The 22614-nt window shown below is 43.0% G+C and overlaps 1 protein-coding gene across 1 annotated transcript in view; it reads right to left on the bottom strand.

The window, feature by feature from the left end:
- CDC45 (cell division cycle 45) overlaps positions 1-22614 on the bottom strand; it is a 32320-nt gene that overhangs the window by 3819 nt on the left and 5887 nt on the right. The window contains exons 4-18 of the mRNA XM_006134946.4: positions 22449-22586; positions 20890-21027; positions 19894-19949; positions 18622-18670; positions 15120-15181; positions 14244-14294; positions 12315-12434; positions 11699-11830; positions 11183-11281; positions 9714-9875; positions 9191-9329; positions 7662-7745; positions 5289-5407; positions 2681-2757; positions 926-992 (exon numbers count right to left, since the gene is read on the bottom strand). Of these exons, the coding sequence (XP_006135008.2) occupies positions 928-992; positions 2681-2757; positions 5289-5407; positions 7662-7745; positions 9191-9329; positions 9714-9875; positions 11183-11281; positions 11699-11830; positions 12315-12434; positions 14244-14294; positions 15120-15181; positions 18622-18670; positions 19894-19949; positions 20890-21027; positions 22449-22586 (1491 nt within the window). The 3' untranslated portion in view covers positions 926-927. The remainder of the gene's footprint in view (positions 1-925; positions 993-2680; positions 2758-5288; positions 5408-7661; positions 7746-9190; positions 9330-9713; positions 9876-11182; positions 11282-11698; positions 11831-12314; positions 12435-14243; positions 14295-15119; positions 15182-18621; positions 18671-19893; positions 19950-20889; positions 21028-22448; positions 22587-22614) is intronic.

Here is a 22614-nt window from a genome sequence, read left to right as displayed (position 1 = left end):
CAAAGGCCTTTTTGGAATAATTTAGTTAGGATTCTTCCTGCTTTGAGCAGAGAGTTAATATTAGATGACTTCTGGAGATCTCTTCCAACCCAAATCCATGATTCCATGAAAGCTACACAAAAAACACTGAAATAAGGGATCTTTCGGAAAAGGCTTTATTTTCCAAAAAATCAGCGTCTAGACTTGCGCTTTTCTCTGGCAAAGCTCCATGCCAAAAAAAAAGCGGCAGCCATTTTTATGCTAATGAAGCACGGGAGATTTAAATCCCTGCTTCATTAGCGATTACGATACGTCTAATTTACATCCCTTTTCCGAAAAAGGGATGTAGTCTAGACGTAGCCAAACAAACAGTCCTTTCACTTTCCTAGTTTGAAAAATAAAGAAAATCCACAAAGTGAACCCATGAAAGATAAAATGCTATTTAACAGATGGGGAAAGCTCAAGTTAGAAGCAATTTCCCCCCAAAAGACTATGTACAAAAACTACATGCAGCTTGTGTGTTCCAAGTGAATTAAAACAGATCTCTTAATAGTTTTAGAAAGCATATTTTTAACTGATAGGTCAACCTATTGTGTGGGGTTTTAAGTAGTTTATATACATGTGATAAAGAAGTTAACTATATTAAGTGTAATATAACTTTAAAATAACAGGTCTAAACTAAAATCATCCATTCATTTGGACTTGTATAATGTAAACACCACTAAATTTTTAAGAAGTTCTATTTCTGACCCTTGCATTCCATGACAAGTTTCAACTGGTAGTACCTTTTTATGGATAGACAGGTACCAGACTCAAAAGAGATATAAGTTGGCTTTGTCTGAAACTGTAGTTTATCTACACTTTATACTTTCTAAAATTTGCTGCGTCTTCTGAGACCAGCCTACCAAGTAAACCATGTTCAATAATTCTTCTCACGCACACTTACCATTAGGACAGCAGAGAAATAAGTGCATCTAGAAATTTGCTCCGGTCTTCCATTTTCAATTCAATTACTAAAACAAAGAAAGAATTATTAGTTTAGAGGACAACTGCAAATATGCCAAAGCCTCAAACTGTGGGATTATGTATTTTAATCAAATTATTTTTCCAGGGTTTTTTTTGGTTAAGTCTGGCTAATATAGAAGCATGTCGTTTATTGTGTTGTTAAAAGATCTGAGCAAACTCAGCATTCCAGATTATCACTCTTTAAATATGGTTTCTATTATTAATTCAGTGGACTTGTATATCTACAATCTATCAACAGCTGTCGCAGAGCACATGTTCACATAATTTTCAGAGTTTAAACTTGGTCTTCTTCCTAAAAACACACAAACCTTTGAGCTGATGACTTTTTCAAATGCATTTCAAAACAAATGTTAATGCAGATAAACCTACGTAATAATTAACACACAACTAACTGTTTATGGTTACATTTGAGATCGCCAAGTCAATTCAGATATAAATTGTTATTCTAAGCAAAATAAATTTCAGCTTCTCAATCATAATTAAGTCTGCTTTGCAGACTTATTGCTACAGCAGTTTTTACTTACAGTACACCCAGATGCCAATTCATGAAGTGCCATAGTACTAAAATGAAGATTATGTGTCATATTGCAAACTGCTTGTGAAGCATGCCACATAGATGCTCATCCTCTATGGATATATTAAAATTACAAGAACTGTCATTTTCGAGAATGGGTGAGATCCTTTAAGGAGTCTCTTATATTAAAGGATTTGCTGGTCAAATGCAACATATGGATGTGAATTCAGGATGTAAAGGGTTAACCGGATATTCAATAAATATTCACCTTACTGACATGTTTACTAGGGCAAGGATTGGCCTTACTAGCATTTTTACCAGGGCAACTGGTAAAGTGGTGCCCAACTCGCTGGAGCAGGCCTCACCGGGGGTGCGGTGGGCCCGCCTAGCTAGAGCAGCCTATGGTGGAGCAGGTCTAGCTGGGATGGAGCAGCTCCCTGTTTTGTGGTGATGTATACTATACCACAGACTGCTCCTGCCAGACAGGCCAAGCCTGCCACACCACAGGTCTGCTACAGCCCAGTTGGGCCCACTGGACCAGTTAACTATATACTTTAACCTGGGGTGGGGAACCATTTTTGAGTCAGGAGTTGCTGACCCACAGAAAAATCAGTTGGGGGCTACACACAAGTGAGAAGTAGTGGCCTCCCAACAGAGGAGAAAGACACTCCCCACATTCCCCTCCCACACCAGTGACTGGGGACACCCAACTTAGTAGACTGTGTGTGCTCCAGATCTGCACTGGGACAACAGAAGGGCTGGAGCAGTAGTGTGAGCTCCCCAATGCTGGGGGAGGCCCTGAGCCTTAGGGGCCAGATCCAGGCAAGCTGGGAACCACATCTGGCTCCCGGGCCTGAGGTGCCCCACCTCTGCACTGGTTAACATTTTAAACAGGGTTTTACATTCCTAATATAAATTAAGGATGTCAGAATTTATTAGATTAAATCTTTAACTGATGAGGTGATGCTTATCAGTTAAATTCTGAAGCCACCTCCCTTGGAGAAGAACTGACACCAGTATCAACATGGCACCCAGGGAAACTTTGAGCTTTATATTGCAGAGCCTGCAGTGTGTGTAATGGTAAGATTTTCAACCATTATTTAATTAACCATTTTAATCAACTTTTTACATCCCTAATGTGAATGTTAAAAAGTTACTTACTAGACATGTCAAAGTGGTTGTGTAAAATCCTAGAATTGGTGCTCTCTGCAGCTTTTTCAAATGCTCTCCCAAAAAAGCTATAAAAAGAAAACCAAACCCATACACATTAGGAATATCACCTTATTAAATTAACAGCACAAATTAGTTTTTCTAACACTCCAAATACTAGAGATGAAGACAAAATAGCTATCCCTTTCTATCCTAGCCTACCTGGACCAGCACATTATATCCTACAAGCACTCAGCCCCAACATTCCAGAATGTGTGGGCTCTAATTAGTCACTGTGGCTAAAAACCCACTTGATTCCCCAGGAAGCAGATAACTTGTAAGGTAGTCAAGATTAAAATTCCTGCTGTATAAATACAATAAATTTTCCTATGGAAACCCTGAGCTTTATCAGGATTTAATTCTATTGTCTGTGACAACAATTTTTTAAAAAAAGTTTCCACAAATGATCCAGTGACTGAGCAGCCTCGGAATGGTTGGATGCTACACCGAGACTCTGGAAGAATTTCTTCTGTGTGTGGCAGGAGTTCATTTGGCAAGATTTTCCCTGCCATTGCCAGGATGGAGATGCCACAAAAGCTTCTACAGTCCAATTTGTTGCCCTTTTTGAAGAGACTGACAATCAGTGTTTCTCTGAACTCTCGTGGTATCTGCTTCCCTATTCTAGATCTAGATCAGGAAATGGAATTGTTTGTGGAGCTCCGGTCTGCCTTCTTTGAAGGCTTTGTCGGGGATTCCGTCATCATGTGGCTCTTCATTGCTTTGATGACAGCTTGAATCTCTTTCAGGGTAGGAAGCATTGCAAGATTGTCCATAGGCGGCTGCTGAGAGATTCAGTCAAGGGTTCCTGGGACTATGGTGGAGGGGTGGTTCAGGAGCTTGTAAAAGTGTTCCCTCCAACAAGAAGCAATGGCTTAATTGTCTTTCAAGAGCTGGGTACCATCCTTTGATCTCAGGGGATTAATTCCATGGTTTCTCTGTCCATAAACAGCATTGAAGAAACCTCTCGTATCATTGATATCTGTGAGATGTTGGAGCTCTTGTGACTTCTCTGTTCACCATTGATTTTTCAGAGTCGTTGTTTTGCATGGGACTTCTGCCTTGGCCTGCGCTTCTTTCTTCGTTGTGCAGTTGAAGTTGCTTTGCCAGGCCCTGAAGGCATTCCTTTTTACTTCAATCAGATGTTCAACTTCCACATCATTCTCATCAAACCAGTTCTGAGGCTTCCTTGACTGGTAGACAATGGTTTCTCCACAAGCTCCCATTATGACATTTTTCAGTTAACACCAGTGTTTTCATGTCTTCAGGGTGTACTTCCTTTAGAGCGCTATCTGGAAGTGACTGTCTGGTGGGGTCCTTCAAGCCTTGCATGTTGATCTTTTGTTGGATCAGTTTCTTCTGAGTTCTCTGTTTGGTGACAATCCTAATTGCCATAGTGGATCAGGCAAGGTAGTGATCAGTCCAGCAGTCATCAGCGCTACTCACTGCACACGTGAGAAGAACATCATGCTGATCCTGAGAGCGGATGATGACAGTCTATAAGGTGCCAGTGCTTCGATCGAGAATATTGCCACGAGATCATATGGGCAAATAGTCATTAATAAACCTATCCTTAATGAATTTACCTACTTCTTTTTTGAACCTGGTTACTACAGAGTTTTGAACCCTGTTGCAAAGAACTCCACAGGTTGACTGTGCATTGCATGAAAAAATACTTCCTTTTGTTTTAAACCTACTGCATATTCATTTAATTTGGTAGCCCCTAGTTTTTGTGTCACTTTGTTCACACCAGGCATAATTTGTATAGATCTCTATTGTATCTCCCTTCGTCAACTCTTTTGCAACCTGAAAATTCCCAGTTTTATTAATCTTTCCTCATATAGAAGTTGGTCCACAACCCTAATCATTTTTGTTGCCATTTTCTATATCTTTTCCAATTCCAAAATCTTTTTTGTGATGGGGCAACCATATCTGCCTACTTTATTCAAAAATGTGTACGTATCATGGATTTACAAAGATGCAATATATTTTCCTGTCTTATTATCTATTCCTTTCTTAATGCTATCCAATATTCTGTTCACTTTGACTGCCGCTGCACACTGAGTGGATGTTTTCAGAGAACTAGTCACAATGACTAATATGTCTTTCTTGAGAGGTAACAATGGATTTAGACCGTATCATTTTATATGGATAGTTAGAATTATTACATTTAAAAACATTACTGAACAGATGTTTAATTGTTTAAAGGTAAATGAACAAACAAATCAGAAAAAAATGAAGAACTGGGGAAATGTTTGCCTATATTACATTACCCAGACCAAGAGATAATGAAGTAATATCTTTTATTGGATCATCTTCTATTGATTTTAGGAGACAAGCTTTTGAGATACAGAGAGCTCTGCCTGAGGTCTGTGATAGGTACTTCACTCTCATAGCTAAATACCCAAAGCAAGACACTTAAATTATGTACAATTTATCATTAAAGCTAACAATGGCATCAAAGCATTTGTCAGTAAAAATATGTTTGGGATACATTTATCAGTAAAGAGGCTAAACTAATTGATGCCATTTAGAAAGGATACTAAACAAAGAATACCCTCACTTCTTTTTGTCGGAGCTTTCTGTCTCTGGAGGAATCCCCACCATGATCACTGTACCCTGTTCAACATCCAGTGGTGCTGCTACTATCAGTGGCAGAAGCTTACAGCGCTTGTTTTTTGTCTGGAAGACAAAAAGTCCTTCAGTTAGACAAAAAGCTCAGAGAGGATACAATCAAGCTTCAGATCTGCATGTGGGGTATTACTAAAGATGTTGACTTAAAGTCAACTCTACTCCAGACCAACTGAGAAAGGAGATCATATAAAGAAACCTGTGACAAATCTAGTCAATTTAAGCACAGCAGTAAATAACCTAAAAGGGGGAAAATAAATCCTCTTTCTGTAACTGCACCCTGTGCAGCATCCAGAGGTGCTGCTACTATTCGTGGCAGAAGCTTACAGTGCTTGTTCATTCAATTTCAGCGTACATTCAATTTGAACGCAGACCAGATACGAAGCTATGGATATCATTTCCAGTAAGGAAGAACACTGCCTTTTCTCATTAAAAGCATGCATTGTCACCTTCGTACGTAAAATGTATGCAAAATTTTTCACTTAGGGTATGTCTACACTTGCAGCCTATTTCAGAATAGGGCTGCAAATGCAGACATTCGGAATTGCAAATCAAGTCCAGGATTTAAATATTATTAATTATTCCTCCTGCAATGAAGTTTAACAGGTAGTTTGAAATAGGGCTTTATTTCAAATACCCGTTTCATTGCTGCGTGTAGACACAGGCAGTTATTCCGGGCTTGTAAATTTCAAAAAAGGCGCCCGGCCGGCAAGATGCAAATCAAGCGCGGGATATTTAAATCCAGGGCTTGATTTGCAATTCTGAATGCCTACATTTGCAGCCCTATTCCGAACTAGGTTGCAAGTGTAGACATACCCTTACACACAGCACAACATTCATTTTCTCTAAAACACAAAAGAAACTAAGTTTGACTCCTTTAAACTTATTCCCTTCCTCATTATTCCCTCACCTTTCCACAGTTCTGCAATAGTGGAGAGCTCCTGGGGAAATTATCTGATCTGTATTTATCAGAGATAAAATTGTCCCTATTATCAGGTTAGTACTTTGATAACCTTATCCTCTTTAATCTTTAAAATCAGGTGGTGATTTAAGAATGTTAGGTTTATTTTTAGGAATGTCTAGTCTAGTAAGTCAAGTGTTCAGCATGACATAAAATCCCTAGATATAAATTCTTTTACAGCTAGCATTGAAATGGCTATCCTGTAGCATAGGGGTGGGGAACCTTTTTTGGGGTCAGGGGCTGCCTACCCACAGAAAAATCAGTTGGGGCAACATAGAAGTGAGAATTAAAAGATCAAAACCAAACTCTTGCTGAAGTGGTCCCTAACTGAGAAGCAGAAAGACACTTCCCTCATATACCAGAGCCCAGAGGAGCCCAACCCAGTAGATTTTGTGTGCTCCGTCCCCACTGTGGAGTGACGGGGGGCTGGAACATTAGGGTAGGCTCCCCAATGCCAGAGGAGCCATGAAATTCAGAGGCTGGATCCAGGCAAGCAGGGGGCCAAATCCAGTCCCCAGGTCTGAGGTTCACCACCCTGCTATAGCACAACTGTTGTGATATGAGGTGGATCCTAGTATGTCTGATAATCCTGGGGATAACAGTCTCCTTGGTTGAGAGCTGGGAACCTAAAGAAATTAGGAAAAGAGCTTTGATTAAGCTCTAGTGCAGCAACTAGCCCCCTAGAGGAATCAATACGTATGGAACTCATTAGAGGGTAGATGTCTTAGCCTAAAAATTTCAGGAAAAAAAAGTAACATAAATAGAGTGAGGATTGTACACAATAATATTATTTGTAAAGTATGGCAATGCTCTTTCATTGGGTGGCATGTTAGAGCACAGGGTTTAAAATTAGACTACGTATATGTAGTTTAAATGAGGACTATTTGAGTAAATACTGCTTAAAATTCATTGTGGTTTGTTATGAATAAAGGTTTCCTGTTTTAAATACTTATTTAGAGGAATAAATAAAAATGTTCCAGGTGTTTAGATAACTTAACCAATCCTGCATTTTCTATTGTTTTCAGTGTTACACTTAGGCTAATTTCTTTGTCATGATAAGTTTATTAAAAGAGATAACCATTTTAGATAGAATTACTATGATCTGCCTATATGATGAGATGTCAGCTCCCTCCAGTGGGATGAAAGAACTCTCCAGAGTTATGTAGGCCTGCAAACTAGAATCTTCCATGCAGCATGATTTGTATATTGGTGCCCTATTACCTAACTATTCAGTCAGATTAATATTTTATCCAGTGATCCATTTCTTACATAATCCACAGAAACAATTATAAACTACGTACTTAGAGCACAAATTAGCTAGTTGTATGTCTTTGATTTACTTACAGAGCTAACAAATGACTTGAGTAAATATTTACTGAGCAGGCACAGAGATACAGGTTTGGAAAACAGTTTTACATCTGGAGTGCCCTGGGGAAAAAAAAGTTAACTCAATTATACCTAAGGTAATAACATCCTTAATGCATATTTAGGATTAATGACAGTTCAAAATAAAACACACACTTCATGCAACTCAAGAAATACTAACAAAAAGTGTTTCCCATTAAAGTCATTTTCAGTTGCATATAAAAAACCCTAAGGGCCTTGCCTTAATTATTACAAGAGTCAACTGTAGAAGGATTGATCACCTTGCTGAATTGAATATCAAGCCTAATACTATGTCAAGGCTGATTCCTATCTTAAAATAGAAACAGAGTTAAAAAGTAGTGCTGCCAAAAGGGCTGCTGAGTTTTCAGGGTGGGAGGTGCATAAAAACTCTAAAGCAGGGGGTGGGCAAACTATAGTCTGCAGGTTGCATCTGACCCATCAAGATTTTTAATCCAGCTCTTAGAGTACCAGTCTGGTGGCGCAATGGGGGTTAAAGCAGGTTTCCTGCCTGATGTGGCCCTGTGCTGCTCTCAGAAGTGACCAATACATCTCCTGCATCCCTTGGAAGGCCCCAAGGGTCAGGAAGAGGGCTTCACACGCTGCCTTCATTGGCAGGTGCAATCTTCACAGCTTCCATTGGCCAGGAATGCAGAACTGCGGTCAAAGGAAGGTGCAGGAGCAGTGCCTGCAGCTGAGGGCAGTGAACAGAGCTGCCTGCCCTCTCACCCCAAAGAGCCGCTGCCAGATGTGCCAGTTGCTACTAGAAGAGGCATAGGGCTAACATGGGGTGAGGAGGAGAGGGAGCCTGCCTTAGCCCTGCTTCACCAGGAGCTGCCCGAGGTAAGCAGTATACAGCCACATACTCCCATTTTGTACCTCCACTCCAAGATCTGAACCCGCTGCTTCAAGTCCTTTCCTGTACCCCAAACTCCTACATTCATGGCCCACCATACAATTTGCTTACCCAAATGTGACCCTTTGGCCAAAAAGTTTGCCCATCTCTGGTTTTAAGGACCATCCATCAAGAAAACAAATAATTAGCAAGCAGTTTCAGCCCCCCCTACTCCAATAAGGCTATGTCTACATTATGAACTTTTTGTGGAACAGGCAATGCAAATGAAGTACTTATTAGCATTTTCTTGTGCTTCATTTGAATAATCTTGTCTGATCCTTTTGTGCAAGAGGTTTTTGTGCAAAGACAAGCAGTGTGGATGTGTCCATTTTTCACAAAAACTGACATGTCCACACTGTTATTGTGCAAAAACCTCTTGCGCAAAATGAAGTAGCATAGACATAGCCTAACTGTATTAAATATGTTGAGTGAAGGGGGAATCTTTGATTTCTAATCATCTTATATTGACAGAGTAATACAGAAGCTAAGGCTCTTCTGGGCTTTCTGGTCAAACTTTCCTATCTACTTGACATACCATTGGTGACAGTTACAGTATAAGAAGCCAAACAAGGAGGAATAAGTACATAATTCTGACCTCCATTAGATAGCAATAGAGAAAAGGCCCCTGAGACATTACGAGATTGGTGCAAATACAGCTGGCTACAGTTTGCTGAATGGCACGCAGTTGTTTTTTGGCTAGTTCCAGCCCCTGATGCAATTTGTCCAGGTTACTCCTGTAACAGAACAGGGAGAAGAGAAATACTTTTACATGATTTTTTTGTTGCTGTTAAATGGAGTTATTTCTAAAATACTACTCATAAGTAGGGTTGTAAACTGTCATTTAATAAGTTAACTCATTAAACACAATGTTTAGCCGGTTAACTGTGGAGAAGTGGACTGCTCCAACCAGGCTAGGCAAGTTGCACTACAGTCAGGGGCTGCTTCAGCTCAGCCTGACTGCTGTGCTTACCAGTAACTAGTTATTCTTTTGATTAAGGCTAAAAAAAGGTATTTGCTTTGAATCCTCTGTAAGAAACATTTTAACTAACTTAAACCTTCAGTTATGAAAACCAAAGTTAAGAAAATAAATTATGAGAAACACATCATGTGCACAATACCTTGAAAGACTATCCAAAGCCTTGATAAAATTATCAGTTCCAGGTTCATCTTTCTCTATATTCTCCATTAGAGAAGCTGTTGCATAAACTATATCACTTGCTAAAAACTTGTTCTTAAAACCAAAGTGAATGCTGAAGGTCTGTACCCTTAAGTTCTTCATTCTGTAAAAGCAGACAAAAATCAATGGAGAAGAATGACAAACTTCTTATAATCCATGTGAGGCTATTAACATTGATTGTCATCCCATTAAGAAGTTTGAAATTAGAAGTACAATGGCAAATCTCACATTAACTTTTCTGACTAGTCTTATTCCGATCTAGCAATATTGTGTTTCCTTCCCCCCCCACCCCGCCCCCATCTTACACACACACACACACACACACACACACACACACACACACACGTGTATGTGAAATAAAGATTATGAAATATATGAAATAAAGATTTCCTGTGGGACAAAGTGACAACACAATCACCCTCCTGCAGCCCCTCCCTCCACAGCAGCATGAACTTTCCTCTCCCATGCTCCAGGGACTCCGGGGAGCTGTGAGCCATGCAGCCTCCCATTCGCCCAGAGTTCCAGGGAGCTGCAAGTCATGCAGCCTCCTCCCTTGCCCCTCTCCTGTGCTTGGGGGAGGAGAGCTTCACTGTGTCTAGCTGGGCCCAGCCCTGCCCATCCCACCCCCAGTGGCTGAGGTGGGGGAGAGCCGAGCCCAGGGTGACTTGAGCCTGGCTCCTCCCAGAGGCTGGAGGGAAACTGGGCCTGGCTCCTCTGGGTGGCTGGGGGACAGCAGAGCCCAGCATGGCTTCAGTCCAGCCCCTCCTGATGGCTGGGGAAGAACTGGACCCACTGCAGCCTCGGGAAAAGAGGGGGGGGCCAAGAGCCAGGGCCAGCCCAGGCAGCCTCAGGACAGGGCCCTCGCTGGCAGTGGTGGTGGGTAGTGGGGGAGAAAGAGCTGAAGCTGGGGCTGCCACGGACCCTTTCCAATGTTGGGGGGTAACTAGAATCGAGTGGCCTTGGCCCTAAGCTCTGCCTTGCCAAGAGGGAGGTTGGTGAGCATAGCAAGCAGGGGGCACAGCCCCCTAGTGTCTTTTAACCAAACTATGATATCCTCTTTAATGCTAAGAAAGAGCACAGTAGTAGAGCACAATGCTAGGAGTCAGACTGATATTGAGAGATGATGAGTTTCTACAATTTGTCAAACAAAATAAGGGATCTATCTATCTTGTAAAGTCAGATCCTTAGCTTCTGTACTTCAGGTTAGCAATCTGTACAATTGTAATATAGTCAACTATATAAGGTGTTGTGAAGCTTTTTAATATTTCATAACACATTATGAAGTGGGTCTTTGCCCACGAAAGCTTATGCTCCAACATTTCAGTTAGTCTATAAGGTGCCACAGGACTCCTCGCCGCTTTAATACATTATAGTAGTTAGAAATTTAATTAAATTGAAATAGGATTTTACCCAAACTTGCTGGCAGATTCTTCAATCATTTCATGCAGGTTCTCCTTTAATGCAATGTCCATGGAATTAAACTTTTGTTTCACCTGCTTCAAAGGCAAACTACGAAATGGGGAAAAGTCATTTTTTAAACATACATTTAAAACGTATCTTCATCTAAAGGAAAGAAGATTGTCCTGTAAGTAGAATTCATACAACAGGGCAGCTCTAATTTACAGCTCTTCATATTCATCAACCTGAAATATTGATGAGCAGATGTGGAAGAGTGCAGGTCATTTTATATATCTATAGAGCAATAAAAACACATATCTTAAAACTCATGAGTACAGTAGTGTCAGCAGAGCAGAAGTAATGAAGAACTAGGTCAGTATTCTATACATCCATAACAGCATTTCCATATATGATATTAAGTTAACTCTAATTTTTACTATTTGTTATATCCTGAATATTTTTCATATGCTTCCTTATTAAAAAGTACAATGTAGTGCTCCCTTTTCCCAATGAATCTTTATAACTCACCCCATGTCAGCAAAAAACTCCTGAAGTCTCTTGTGCCCTTGTACTGACCAAAGTTTGAAACTGGCAGAAGTGTAACAAGTGTTACAGACACTTTCATATAGGGACCAATGTTGATAAAGAGCCAGGCGCAGACTGAGAACATTAACAGGAATTAGGGAAAAATAGTCATTTAGAGCATACATATTTGTTTACAAATTACTAATAAACTTAGCGATTACTATTATTCTTCTCTACCCTCACCAGACATACCATTTTAATCGACATTAACTAGATTCCACTAGAATAAAGATTTCCAAATGTGAATAAGAACATTACTGCAGCGAAGACTAACTCACGTAGATGTCACTTCTCCCCCGCCCCTCCCCCCCATCTGTTTTTCCTGGATTTGTATTCCAGTTCTTTAGTTCTGGAAGGTTGGATTGTGCTACTAGAGTCATGCTCAAATAGTGGAAGAGGGATTCATCTGCAATAAGTCAGTCAAGTATCTGTTTCTTCCAGTTCAATTCCTAGCTTGTACGCAACCTTAATAAGCTTCCTTTTCCTAGATTAGGGCTTTAGTCTATCAAATCAGGGTTTTTTGAACCCCTCAATATTTATTAGTCAGATATAAGGATACTCATATTCAAATGCTATTCTCATGCAATCAATAGAAAGGGAGTTCTCATCATCTTCATTGCGGTGATTATGCCGGGACACATGACGCTGTAAAGTTCCGATATCAGTCACATACTTCATTCTTTAAAAGAAAAAAAATTAAGTCATTTTCTTCCCCCTTGGTACTTATATTCTTGTTGGCTACAAAACTCTTTCCTAAGGCTTACACCTTGCCTAGCCACCTTCACATAATTAAAAATTATGAAATGACTAGGGGGTTGCATCCCCTGCTTGTAACATTTATCAATACCTCACCCCCCCCCAAAGGGGGGGGGGTTGGTGTCTGGCCAGGGGAAAGGAGGCAGGAGCAGGCTGGGGGTGCAGGGTCTTGGTGGAAGAGGTAAGTGAAAGGGCTGAAGGTGTGAGATCTCACCAGGGAGGTGAGTGAGGGGGCTAAGAGTACAGGGTTTTGGCTGAGGGTGTGAGACAGAGCTAGGAGTGTGGGGAGGGTGCGCAGCTTACAGCTCTGGGAAAGGCACACAGCTCCAGCCCTGCGGCATTGATTGGGGGCTCAGAAGGGAGGTGGCAGGTTGGCTGAGGGCAGGGGGACACAGAGGGACACCTGTTGAAATTTGACACCACCTACTGACGCCACTTTGTATACCTCAAAGTCAAACAAAATTAGTGTCTTCATTGCAACGGTAGCACATACTAAAATGAACATAGTTACAGAATTTATCCTCATCCTCACAAAATAGAGAGATTAATGCAGATAGATTTAGGAAGAGCAGACTACATAAACTGAAATCTACCATATCGTAAGTATAGACAATGCAAGATACAGAAATTAATGATGGATTAGAGAAAAATGTTGTAAACTTTGAGTTTTTCCTTTAATGAAACTATTGTAACACAGACATCTTTCAATTAACCACAATTAAGCAATGTGAGTACCCTACAGAGTATTAGCAGAGGTCATTTTACAAAATGAGTAATGTGGAATAGAATAAAGTTCATTAAAAATCTTTTCTATTGTTTAAAGGTTTCTCATTTCAAAATACAATTTGTTTGAATAATACGTACGCCATATTCATTCGCTAATACAGGCTGCCTCCGACTTGCAACGCGATCGGTTCTGGAGATAGCGTCGCAAGTCAGGGCAGGGGGAGGTGCGTCATCGTAACTTGAGTCTGCATTTATGACAGGCATCGTATGCCATCGTAAATGTGGGGCGAAGGACATAATCCGGGGGATTTCGGCCCCTTCCATACTTACAGAAAAGGTCATGGGGGGCCATGGAGGGTTCATAAATCGTGCCATCGCAAAGTGGGGGCCTCCTGTACAATAACCTGACTAATGTGGTTGCATACTAGAGATGTTAGCATGTAGACATTTAAATGATTAAGAGGCAGCAAGAGACGGGTGGGAGGAGAAGGCAGAAGCCAGCTTCCTGCAGAGCACCCTGCCCCCCTCCACTACCTCCCATAGAGGGCAGGTGGGAGCTGGTGCTGAAGGGGAGGAGACTTCCCATGAGCACTGGATCCCGTGGAATTGCCTGCTGCCTATGATACAGAGGGAGCAGCATGGAAGGTGGAGGGGGAGGGACAGTCGGGAGCTACACATGCGGAAAGCCAGCTTTCAAGCTGGCTCTTCATGTGTATCTGCTCCTACAAAGTCACCTGCTCCCTCTCTTGCTGACTTCCATGGAGCCAGTGTTCAGTGGGAGCCAACACAGAGGCAGCAACACGGGCTGGAAGGGCAGGGAGGATGCCGGAGCAGTCTCTGTCCATGGGGAGCTGCCAGCCCTGCCTCCGGAAGCATTTTAATAACTATGTAACTCCTGAAAGCTATTGCAGCTACATCCTTACTAAAATAACCATATCTAATATGCTGCGTACATTAACATACAGACTTCCTGATGCAAATAAAAATAGGTGAACAACTTGCTTACTGTGTGATTTTATCTTGAACCCACTGGTCAGTAAGTCCAACAATAGCCCACCTAAAAATGGATAAGAAAAATTCAGGTAAGAAAAGAATCTAGTTGAATGTGAAAAGGTTAAGCCTAAAGATCAGTGATGGGTAACCTAGGCTAGCAAGAGGGCCGGATGAGTGGCCCTCCATCTCAATGGGCCGCAAGATTGTTATAACCAAGATAGCAAAACTACGCTCTCTCAGGAGACTAACTGCACTTGCATATCTAGAATTTGCAGGATGTACTGACTGAACCGTAGTAGGGCTTTGATCAGATGCAGAGGGAGCACATCGCTCTCAGTGTCAATTTGGGTGAAATCAGCACAAACCTCAATTCCCGTGGGTGTCACTATAGTAATACCAATAGGAAAAAAACTAGATGGACAGAAATCAACCGAGCCTGACAACCTTAGGCAGTAAATAAAACATCTCGTGGGCCACACATAGAACCCTGATAGGCAGCATGTGGCCCTCAGACCACAGGTTGCTCGCTACAGCTGTAGATGCCTGTTCTTTTATAACATTTAGAAGAGGAAACAGACACCTTAACTAAATTCACAGAGCATGTTCACATGGGAAAGCTGTTGTATTTTTACTTGATAAGATACTTTACAAACGTAGCCGCAGAAATAATTTCAGTGGCCCAAATAGTATATTTCTGAAACACAACAGCTGACTTTAGAGGAAATACATTTCCACAAGCTTAAGACAAATGTTTTCCAACATAAAATTTAAAAAGTGTCTCACATGTTGGCTACAAATACTTTTGAGGAATTTTGTCCATTTTGCTACGGAATCAGCTGGTACTATTACTATAAATAATGAACGTTGACACCATAAATGGATTACATACCACAACATGTCATTCAAGTCTTTAGACATTATCCATGCCAAGTCAAACATCACCATGGCAGACTGCAAGAAAAAAAAAGGAACGATAATAATCCTGACAATTAGTAAAATAAATAGCAGAACCCTTTTGCAAAAAAATTCATGTATCCATTTAATTGAACAGACAGGTTCAAAACTGTATTCTAATCTCTTACTTCCCAAACTGAGATGAGGGACAAAAAGTGCCTTTTGTGATTCACTTATCCTTCTATGTTTGCATTTAAATTACATTTAACAAGGTAATATGGTACAGGCAGTCCCCGAGTTACATGGATCCGACTTACATCGGATCCCTACTTACAAACAGGGTGAGGCAACCCCACACTAGCTGCTTCCCCCCAGCAGACCAGGGAGACGCGGAGCAGCTTTTCTCAGCAGACACCTCAGCATGAGAATAAAGGACTGAGGGAAGTGAGGTGTGGGAGAATAAAACTGAGCTCTGGAGAAATGTTTGGCTAGAGTTTCCCCTACAATATGTACCAGTTCCGACTTACATACAAATTCAACTTAAGAACAAACCTACAGTCCCTATCTTGTACGTAACCTGGGGACTGCCTGTAGTTATGAGATGGAACAATTCAATAGTTTAAACTTTGGAACTGAAATACCTACTTTCCTTGAAAATAAAGGTATAAATCTAAGCAAGGATATCTGAACCCTCATTTATTTCCTTTTCTGAAAAATAAACTGAATTCCATGAAAGTGTGGACATTTCAGGATATACCTTTACAAAATAAAAAGGGGATGGCCTTTTCTTTTTTTATTAACATTAAATATCCCATACATCGACAAGCCCAATGTTAGGGGTTCCTAGCCCTGTTGTCAGCCAGAATTTCCCCTTCCCCTTTGTGCAACTGGGTTGCTGGCTCCCAATGCAAAAGTGGCTGCCATTCACTGCTGTACAGATACAGGCAGTCCCCGGGTTACATACAAGATAGGGACTGTAGGTTTGTTCTTAAGTTGAATCTGTATGTAAGTCGGAACTGGCATCCAGATTCAGCTGCTGAATCTGGACACCAGTTCCGACTTACATACAGATTCAACTTAAGAACCCCAGGCGTCCCCAAGTCAGCTGCTGCTGAAACTGATCAGCAGCTGATTCCAGGAAGCCCGGGGCAGAGCAACTCTGCCTCGGGCTTCCTGTAGTCAGCAGCTGGCCAGTTTGAGTAGCGGCTAACTTGGGGATGCCTGGGGCAGAGCAGCTCCGGCGTCCTGATTCAGCCACTGCTGAAACTGATCAGCAGCGGCTGAATCAGGACTCCTGGGGCAGAGTAGCTGGGGTGCTGTCGGGTTGGTCCAGTAGCGCCAAGGAGCGGTGCTGCGGGACCAACCGGCAGCGCCCCACCTGCTCTACCACAGGCCCCGGGCTTTGCTCTACATCTCCCTGGTCTGCTGAGGGGGGCACTAGCTGCGTCCCCCCCAGCAGACCAGAGAGACGCGGAGCAAAGCGGCGCAGGACCCGGGGCCGGACCCGCGGCGCTTCCAGCTGATCTGGAAGCGGCCGCGGGTCCGGCCCCGGGTCCTGCGCCGCTTTGCCCCCCGTCTCCCTGGTCTACTGGCTCCCGCAGCAGACCAGGAAGACGGGGAGCAGCTTTTCTCGTCCTGGAGGAGGCGGGCGGCGGGACCAGGTGTCCCGCCGCTGCAGTCCTCCGGGGCGAGAAAATCCACGTTCGTATCTGCGGATCCGACATAAGTCGATCCGCGTAACTCGGGGACTGCCTGTAATTCATGCAGCACATTGGGGTGCAACTTTTATATTTTAACATTAAGATTGTTATGCAGTAATGTGAACTCGCAAGTAGTACAAAGACCCACTCACGGAAACCCACTATTGGCATGTACAGGCAGTCCCCGAGTTACGCGGATCCGACTTATTCCGCACTTACGAACGGGGCTTTTCTCGCCCTGGAACTCGCGGGCGGCGGGACCACCCAGACGCACAGTGGTCCCGCCACCGCGTCCTCCGGGGTGAGAAAAGCTGCTCCAGGTGTCCCTGGTCTGCTGGGGGGGGTCCTCAGCAGACCAGGGACACCCCGAGCAAAGCCGCAGAGGCGCGGGACCCCACCGCCTCTGCGGCTTTGCTCCGGGTGTCCCTGGTCTGCTCCGGGTGTCCCTGGTCTGCTGGGAGGGGTCCCCAGCAGACCAGGGACACCCCGAGCAAAGCCTTGGAGGCGCGGGACCCCACCGCCTCTGCGGCTTTGCTCCGGGTCTCCCTGGTTCGCTAGTGCGCTTCCCCCCCCCCAGCAGACCAGGCTTTTGTTGTGGACGCCTGGGGTAGAGCAGCTGGGGTGCTGCCGGGTTGGTCCTGCAGGGACCTACCCGGCAGCGCCCTAGCTGTTCTGTCCCAGGCTCCAGATTCAGCCGCTGTTGAAACTGATCAGTGGCTGATTCCAGGAAGCTGGGGGCAGAGCAACTCTGCCTCGGGCTTCCTGTAGTCAGCCCCTGGTCAGTTTCAGCAGCAGCAGCTGAATCTGGAGCCAGTTCCGAGTTACGTACAAATTCAACTTAAGAACAAACCTATAGTCCCTATCTTGTACGTAACCCGGGGACTGCCTGTATTGGTACTGAAGGCTATGCCACAGAATTTCAGGTTTACATTTATGAATGCCAAAGGCTATACTGCAGCAATTCCAGAAGTCAAAACTGTTTAATAAAGATATAGGTTGGAAAATGTACCAGAGCAGGGGTGGGCAAACCATGGCCCACATCTGGCCCATCAAGTCTTTTAATTTGGCTGAACAGTAGGGCTAAGGCAGGTTCCCGTCTTCCCTTACCTAACAATGCTCCTGGAAGCGGCCAGCAAATTCCTACAGCCATGGGGGTAGGAGGAGGGGACGGACAGATTGCTCTGAGCACTGTTCTCACCACACACCATCCCTGCAATGCCCATTGGCTGGGAACAGGGAACTATGCCAATGGAAGCTGCAGGGGTAGTGCTTGCAGGTGAGATCAGCACATGGACCAGCCTGCACTCCTCCCTGCCAGGAGCTGCTGTCAGATGTGTCAGCTGCTTCTGGGAGTCATGAGGAGCCAGGCTGAAGGAGGGAGGGTAGTTCTATCTAGCCCTGCTGCACCACTGACTGTGAGCCATCGGAGGTAAGCAGCATATGACCGGAACACATGTTCTGTTCTGCACTCTCCTCTCTGCCCTGATCCCTGTATTCCTTTTGCAGATCAAGCCTGTGTCTTGAGCCCTCTCCTGCAGCCCCTGCTGAGCCTCCTCCTGCATTCTACCTTTTGCCCCAGACCTATACTCATGAACCACCATACAATTTCCCTACCCAGATGTGGCCCCTCAGGCCAAGAAGTTTGCCCACCCCTGCCATAAAAGCTTTTTGTTACACCTAGCAATAAATAAGTCAAAGCACTTGGTAGGATATATTAAATATAATATATTCCTATTACAGGAGGACATTTGCTTTCTGGTAATTGAGCTTTTGTGGTAAGTAGCACCTGATACTCACTGAGGTCCCATGGTATTCATATTGCTCATAATCAAAGAGAATTTCTTGTCTAAAAGGGAGGAAAAAAGTATTTGCTTAAGCAGCAAACTGGCCACTTGCTTTAAATTCCTTACATTAGCAAGAAAAAAAATTAAGTATGTTTACATTGATTTCATATTTGCAAAAAAAAACCTCAGAGGCTAAACTAATGAGGCTTTTTTTATTAAAGGTGTTATCCTTTAGTAACATTGAAATTTACAAAACTGCAATGTAGTTTCTATTTTAAAGCAGTCTTATCAAATGTTATTGAATATCAACCTATACAATCCCATTGACACTAACAGAATCGCACAGGAAGCTAATCAGGGCAGCATTTTATCATGATAGATATAACCAGTCAGTGGCCAGCCGTTGCACCTAATAGTGGGCAAGTTTATGAACTATTAAATTTTTAATAAAATAAACTTACAGCTATGCTACAAAATACAGTAAAACTCCATTGGTCTGGCATCCAATGCTCCGGCACTCCTGATGGTCCAGCACCATCGGGAACCTGGAAGTGCTCCGGGCAGCCCAACAATTGGAGCTGCTCAGCGCCCAGCTTCCCCTATTCAGCCACTGCTGAAACTGACCAGCAGCTGAATAGGGAAAGCTGGGGGCAGAACAGCTGGGGTGCTGCTGGGTTGGTCCCGTAGCGCTGCCCCTCAGGGCTGCAGGACCAACCCGGCAGCACCCCAGCTGCTCTTGGGGACGCCTGAGACAGAGCTGCTGGGGTGCTGCCGGGTAGGTCCCGCAGCGCCGAGGAGCGGCGCTATAGGACCAACCCAGCAGCACCCCAGCTGCTCTGCTCCAGGCGTCCCAAGTCAGCCGCTGCTGAAACTGACCAGTGGCTGATTCTGGTCAGCAGCTGGTCAGTTTTAGCAGCAGCTAAATTGGGTACGCCTGGGGCAGAGCCAGACTATCAGAAGGGGGGGCTATGAGGGGTCTGGAGTGGTATCCTCCCCCCACCCCAGACGCCTCCTAGCCCCCCCTTCCGATAGTCCGGCATATCTGATAATCCAGCACCCCCTGGGTCTTAAAGGTGCCGGATTATTGGAAGTTTACTGTAGCAGGAATACTTGCTAGATATGACTTTCACAACTCTCCAATTTGGAATTAAATTAGAGGTGTAGCAGTATTGTACCTCAAAAGGTAAAGAATAGTCTTTTCTAGTCTCAATGTGAAAAGTATTATCAAAAAGGGGAGGGAAAGGAGAAGAAAGGGATAAGTAACATAAAGAACACCAACACATACCTACGTGCCTCCCATTCTCTCCTCTGTCTTCTTTTCATTGTTCTCTCCACAATATCCTGCAGACAGGTTTATGTAACAAAACATAAGATGATTAAAGAAAGAATTTTATAAGATGATCAAAGAAAGAATATCTCAAAAGTGACATTCTAGTCAGTTTAGGCCCTCAACCTAGGCTTAGTTAAAATAAACATTCAGTAAAGTTAGTATGACAAGTAGTGTATTGAAAATATTTCCACAGAAACAAAATTAAAGAAATGGTACCCTTCTATGTTATTTATAATTTTGTAAATCATCAAGGTTTTAAAAGATACCTTGATAATTGGCTGGCATTTGGAATTATATGATGTGGTCCTGCAAGGTGCCAAGTGCCCTCATCTTCTCCCATGGCCTGGCCCTATAAAGGTGCCTTAGTTATATTTTCTGATCAAGAGTCTAAAGATGATGCTAAAGATGATCAAAGACAGAACACCGACTGTACAACCAAGAATTTGAGTTGTTTTGAGTTCACCATAAGAATTTAAAAACAAAAGAACCCTCTCCCACACAAAGGGATGAAGAAGTCTCACCAAGATTCTTTTGTTTATCTGTTGTTTTTTAACTTGGGCATAGTTATACAAGTAAAATTATGAATAAGTTAGCCAATTTATGAATTTCTATATATTTAAATGTTTGAATTCTTGAGAGTTTAACTCTTAAACGGAAAATTATTTTTGTTTAACTGAATTTTCTGCAAAGATTTTTGCCCTTAAATTATTAATGAATAATCTCATCCTAAACTTCACATCGAAGTTTTTTGTGTGGAAATATGCTAAAGTATATGTTCTACTTCATTTTTTAAACTTATGTGCAGGCCTTTTGATCTTATAATACAGCAATGACTTTTGTTTACGCTTTTTATTTGCCTGAAACTCAAATGGTATTCTCATACTTGCTGAATTATAGCAGAATATGCACATGATTTCCCCCTGTTTCACAACAAAGCTGCAAGAAAAACACCTCTTCAAATCGTTTGCGCTTTCCCAAAGGCTCAGATCCATCACTTTCATTCCCAGACTCATCTTCGTCTTCATCTCTGAAGATATCATCATACGCAGGAATTTCAAGGTCATCATCTTGCTTAACTAACAGCTTAATCTAACAAAAAAGTGTATTTTAAATAAAATAACTCATTTTAACAACTGAAATAATTGTTCAACCCACAAATGTACATCACTTGTTTTCTTTTAATTAAACAGATTTAACCAAGTCACTCCTTCTTTGATCTATTCATACGAAAGCATCAAAATGTTACTCTATTACAATTAGGCGATTAATCCATTTGTTCAGACTAGAACAACAGCCTTGTATTCACATGACTTAAGATAAATATATTGACTCTTCTGTGTAGCACTACAAAACAAATTGGAATTATAAATGATAAATACAGTATTGCAGTACAGGTTACACCTCCCTAAACTGGGATTCTCTTATCTGGCAACATCTGTGGTCCAGCAGGACCACGGATATTGTTGAATAAGCCCTGGAGCAGGAGGGCCAAGGGCTGAGAGCCCCATGCACAGTGAAGCTGGTGGTAGCAGGGCAGGGCCTCAGTAGCCTGGTAACCCCGCTGGGGCTGGCCCAGCGGGGCTGTGCTGTGGTAGGCCAAGAGGGGCTGTGTGCCGGTCCAGCAGTGGGGAGAGCTACAGCAGTCCAGTAGAGGAAGTCTATCTGTGGCTATAGCAGTGTAGTCCAGGTTGTGGCAACTCGGCTGCAGCAGATGAACAGCCTGATTGAGGCTGCTTGCAAGCCAGCAGTAGGGCTGCAGCTGCATTCTGCCATGCCAACAGTGGGGCTGGAGCAGAAGCTATTGCAGTGGAGCCAGTGCAGCCATGTCACCTGGCTGGCAGCGGGACCGAAGCAGCTAGCACTGGTGGCAGGGAGCGGCAACAGGCTGAGGGGGCTGGTGGCAGGGAACCTTCCCTAGTCCAGCAAATTCCCTCATCCAGAACTGCTCAAGTCTGAAGGGTGCTGGACCAGTGAGGTCCAACCTATAGAATATAAACAAAACAAATTTTATCTGTTGAAGACCATTCTGAAATAATGTTGGCATTCTTCATTTAAGGTGTTATTACTAACTACTAGGATAATAAATTATATATCCTAGAAGAGGTCAGTAAAATAGTATGTTCTCTTCAAAGGTACAGAACTGACAGTCATCTCTGGGAATCTCAGGTAGAGTCACTACAGGCACCCATGGTATAACTTTTTTACTGAGGGAAAGCTTATTTCCCCCCCTTTTGACCATCTAAACAACTAGTGCAAGTTATTATTCATGTGCTTTCTGTTTGTTATTAGCAGGGCCCCGCTCACTAGCCGCACTGTCCGGCGATCTGCGCACGCTCGAACCCGGCTCTTCTGGGCTGTAATCTACTCGCCACGAGCGAGTAGATTACATAGTTTGTCGAGCCCTGGTTATTAGCATTGTTGAAGTTGGATATGTTGAAAGAAATGGAAGGTGGGTAGGTCAGCTAGCTTGGGACAGGATACTGGGTACTCCTTTCAACAGCTTGATTTACCTGTGTCTCATTGTAAACATTCACTACATTGATGGGCCTATGGGTGTCACAGATAAAGAAAAAGGCCTCTTCCTCAGGCTGCAGGATCTCTAGAAGGTCAATGTTGGCACCACAATTTATAAGAACAAAATATTGGAACTGAAAAAGAAAAACAACGTATTGTACC

This window comes from Pelodiscus sinensis, chromosome 15, assembly GCF_049634645.1.
Source record: "Pelodiscus sinensis isolate JC-2024 chromosome 15, ASM4963464v1, whole genome shotgun sequence".
NCBI lineage: Eukaryota > Metazoa > Chordata > Testudines > Trionychidae > Pelodiscus > Pelodiscus sinensis.
This window is presented reverse-complemented; position numbering and strand designations above follow the sequence as displayed.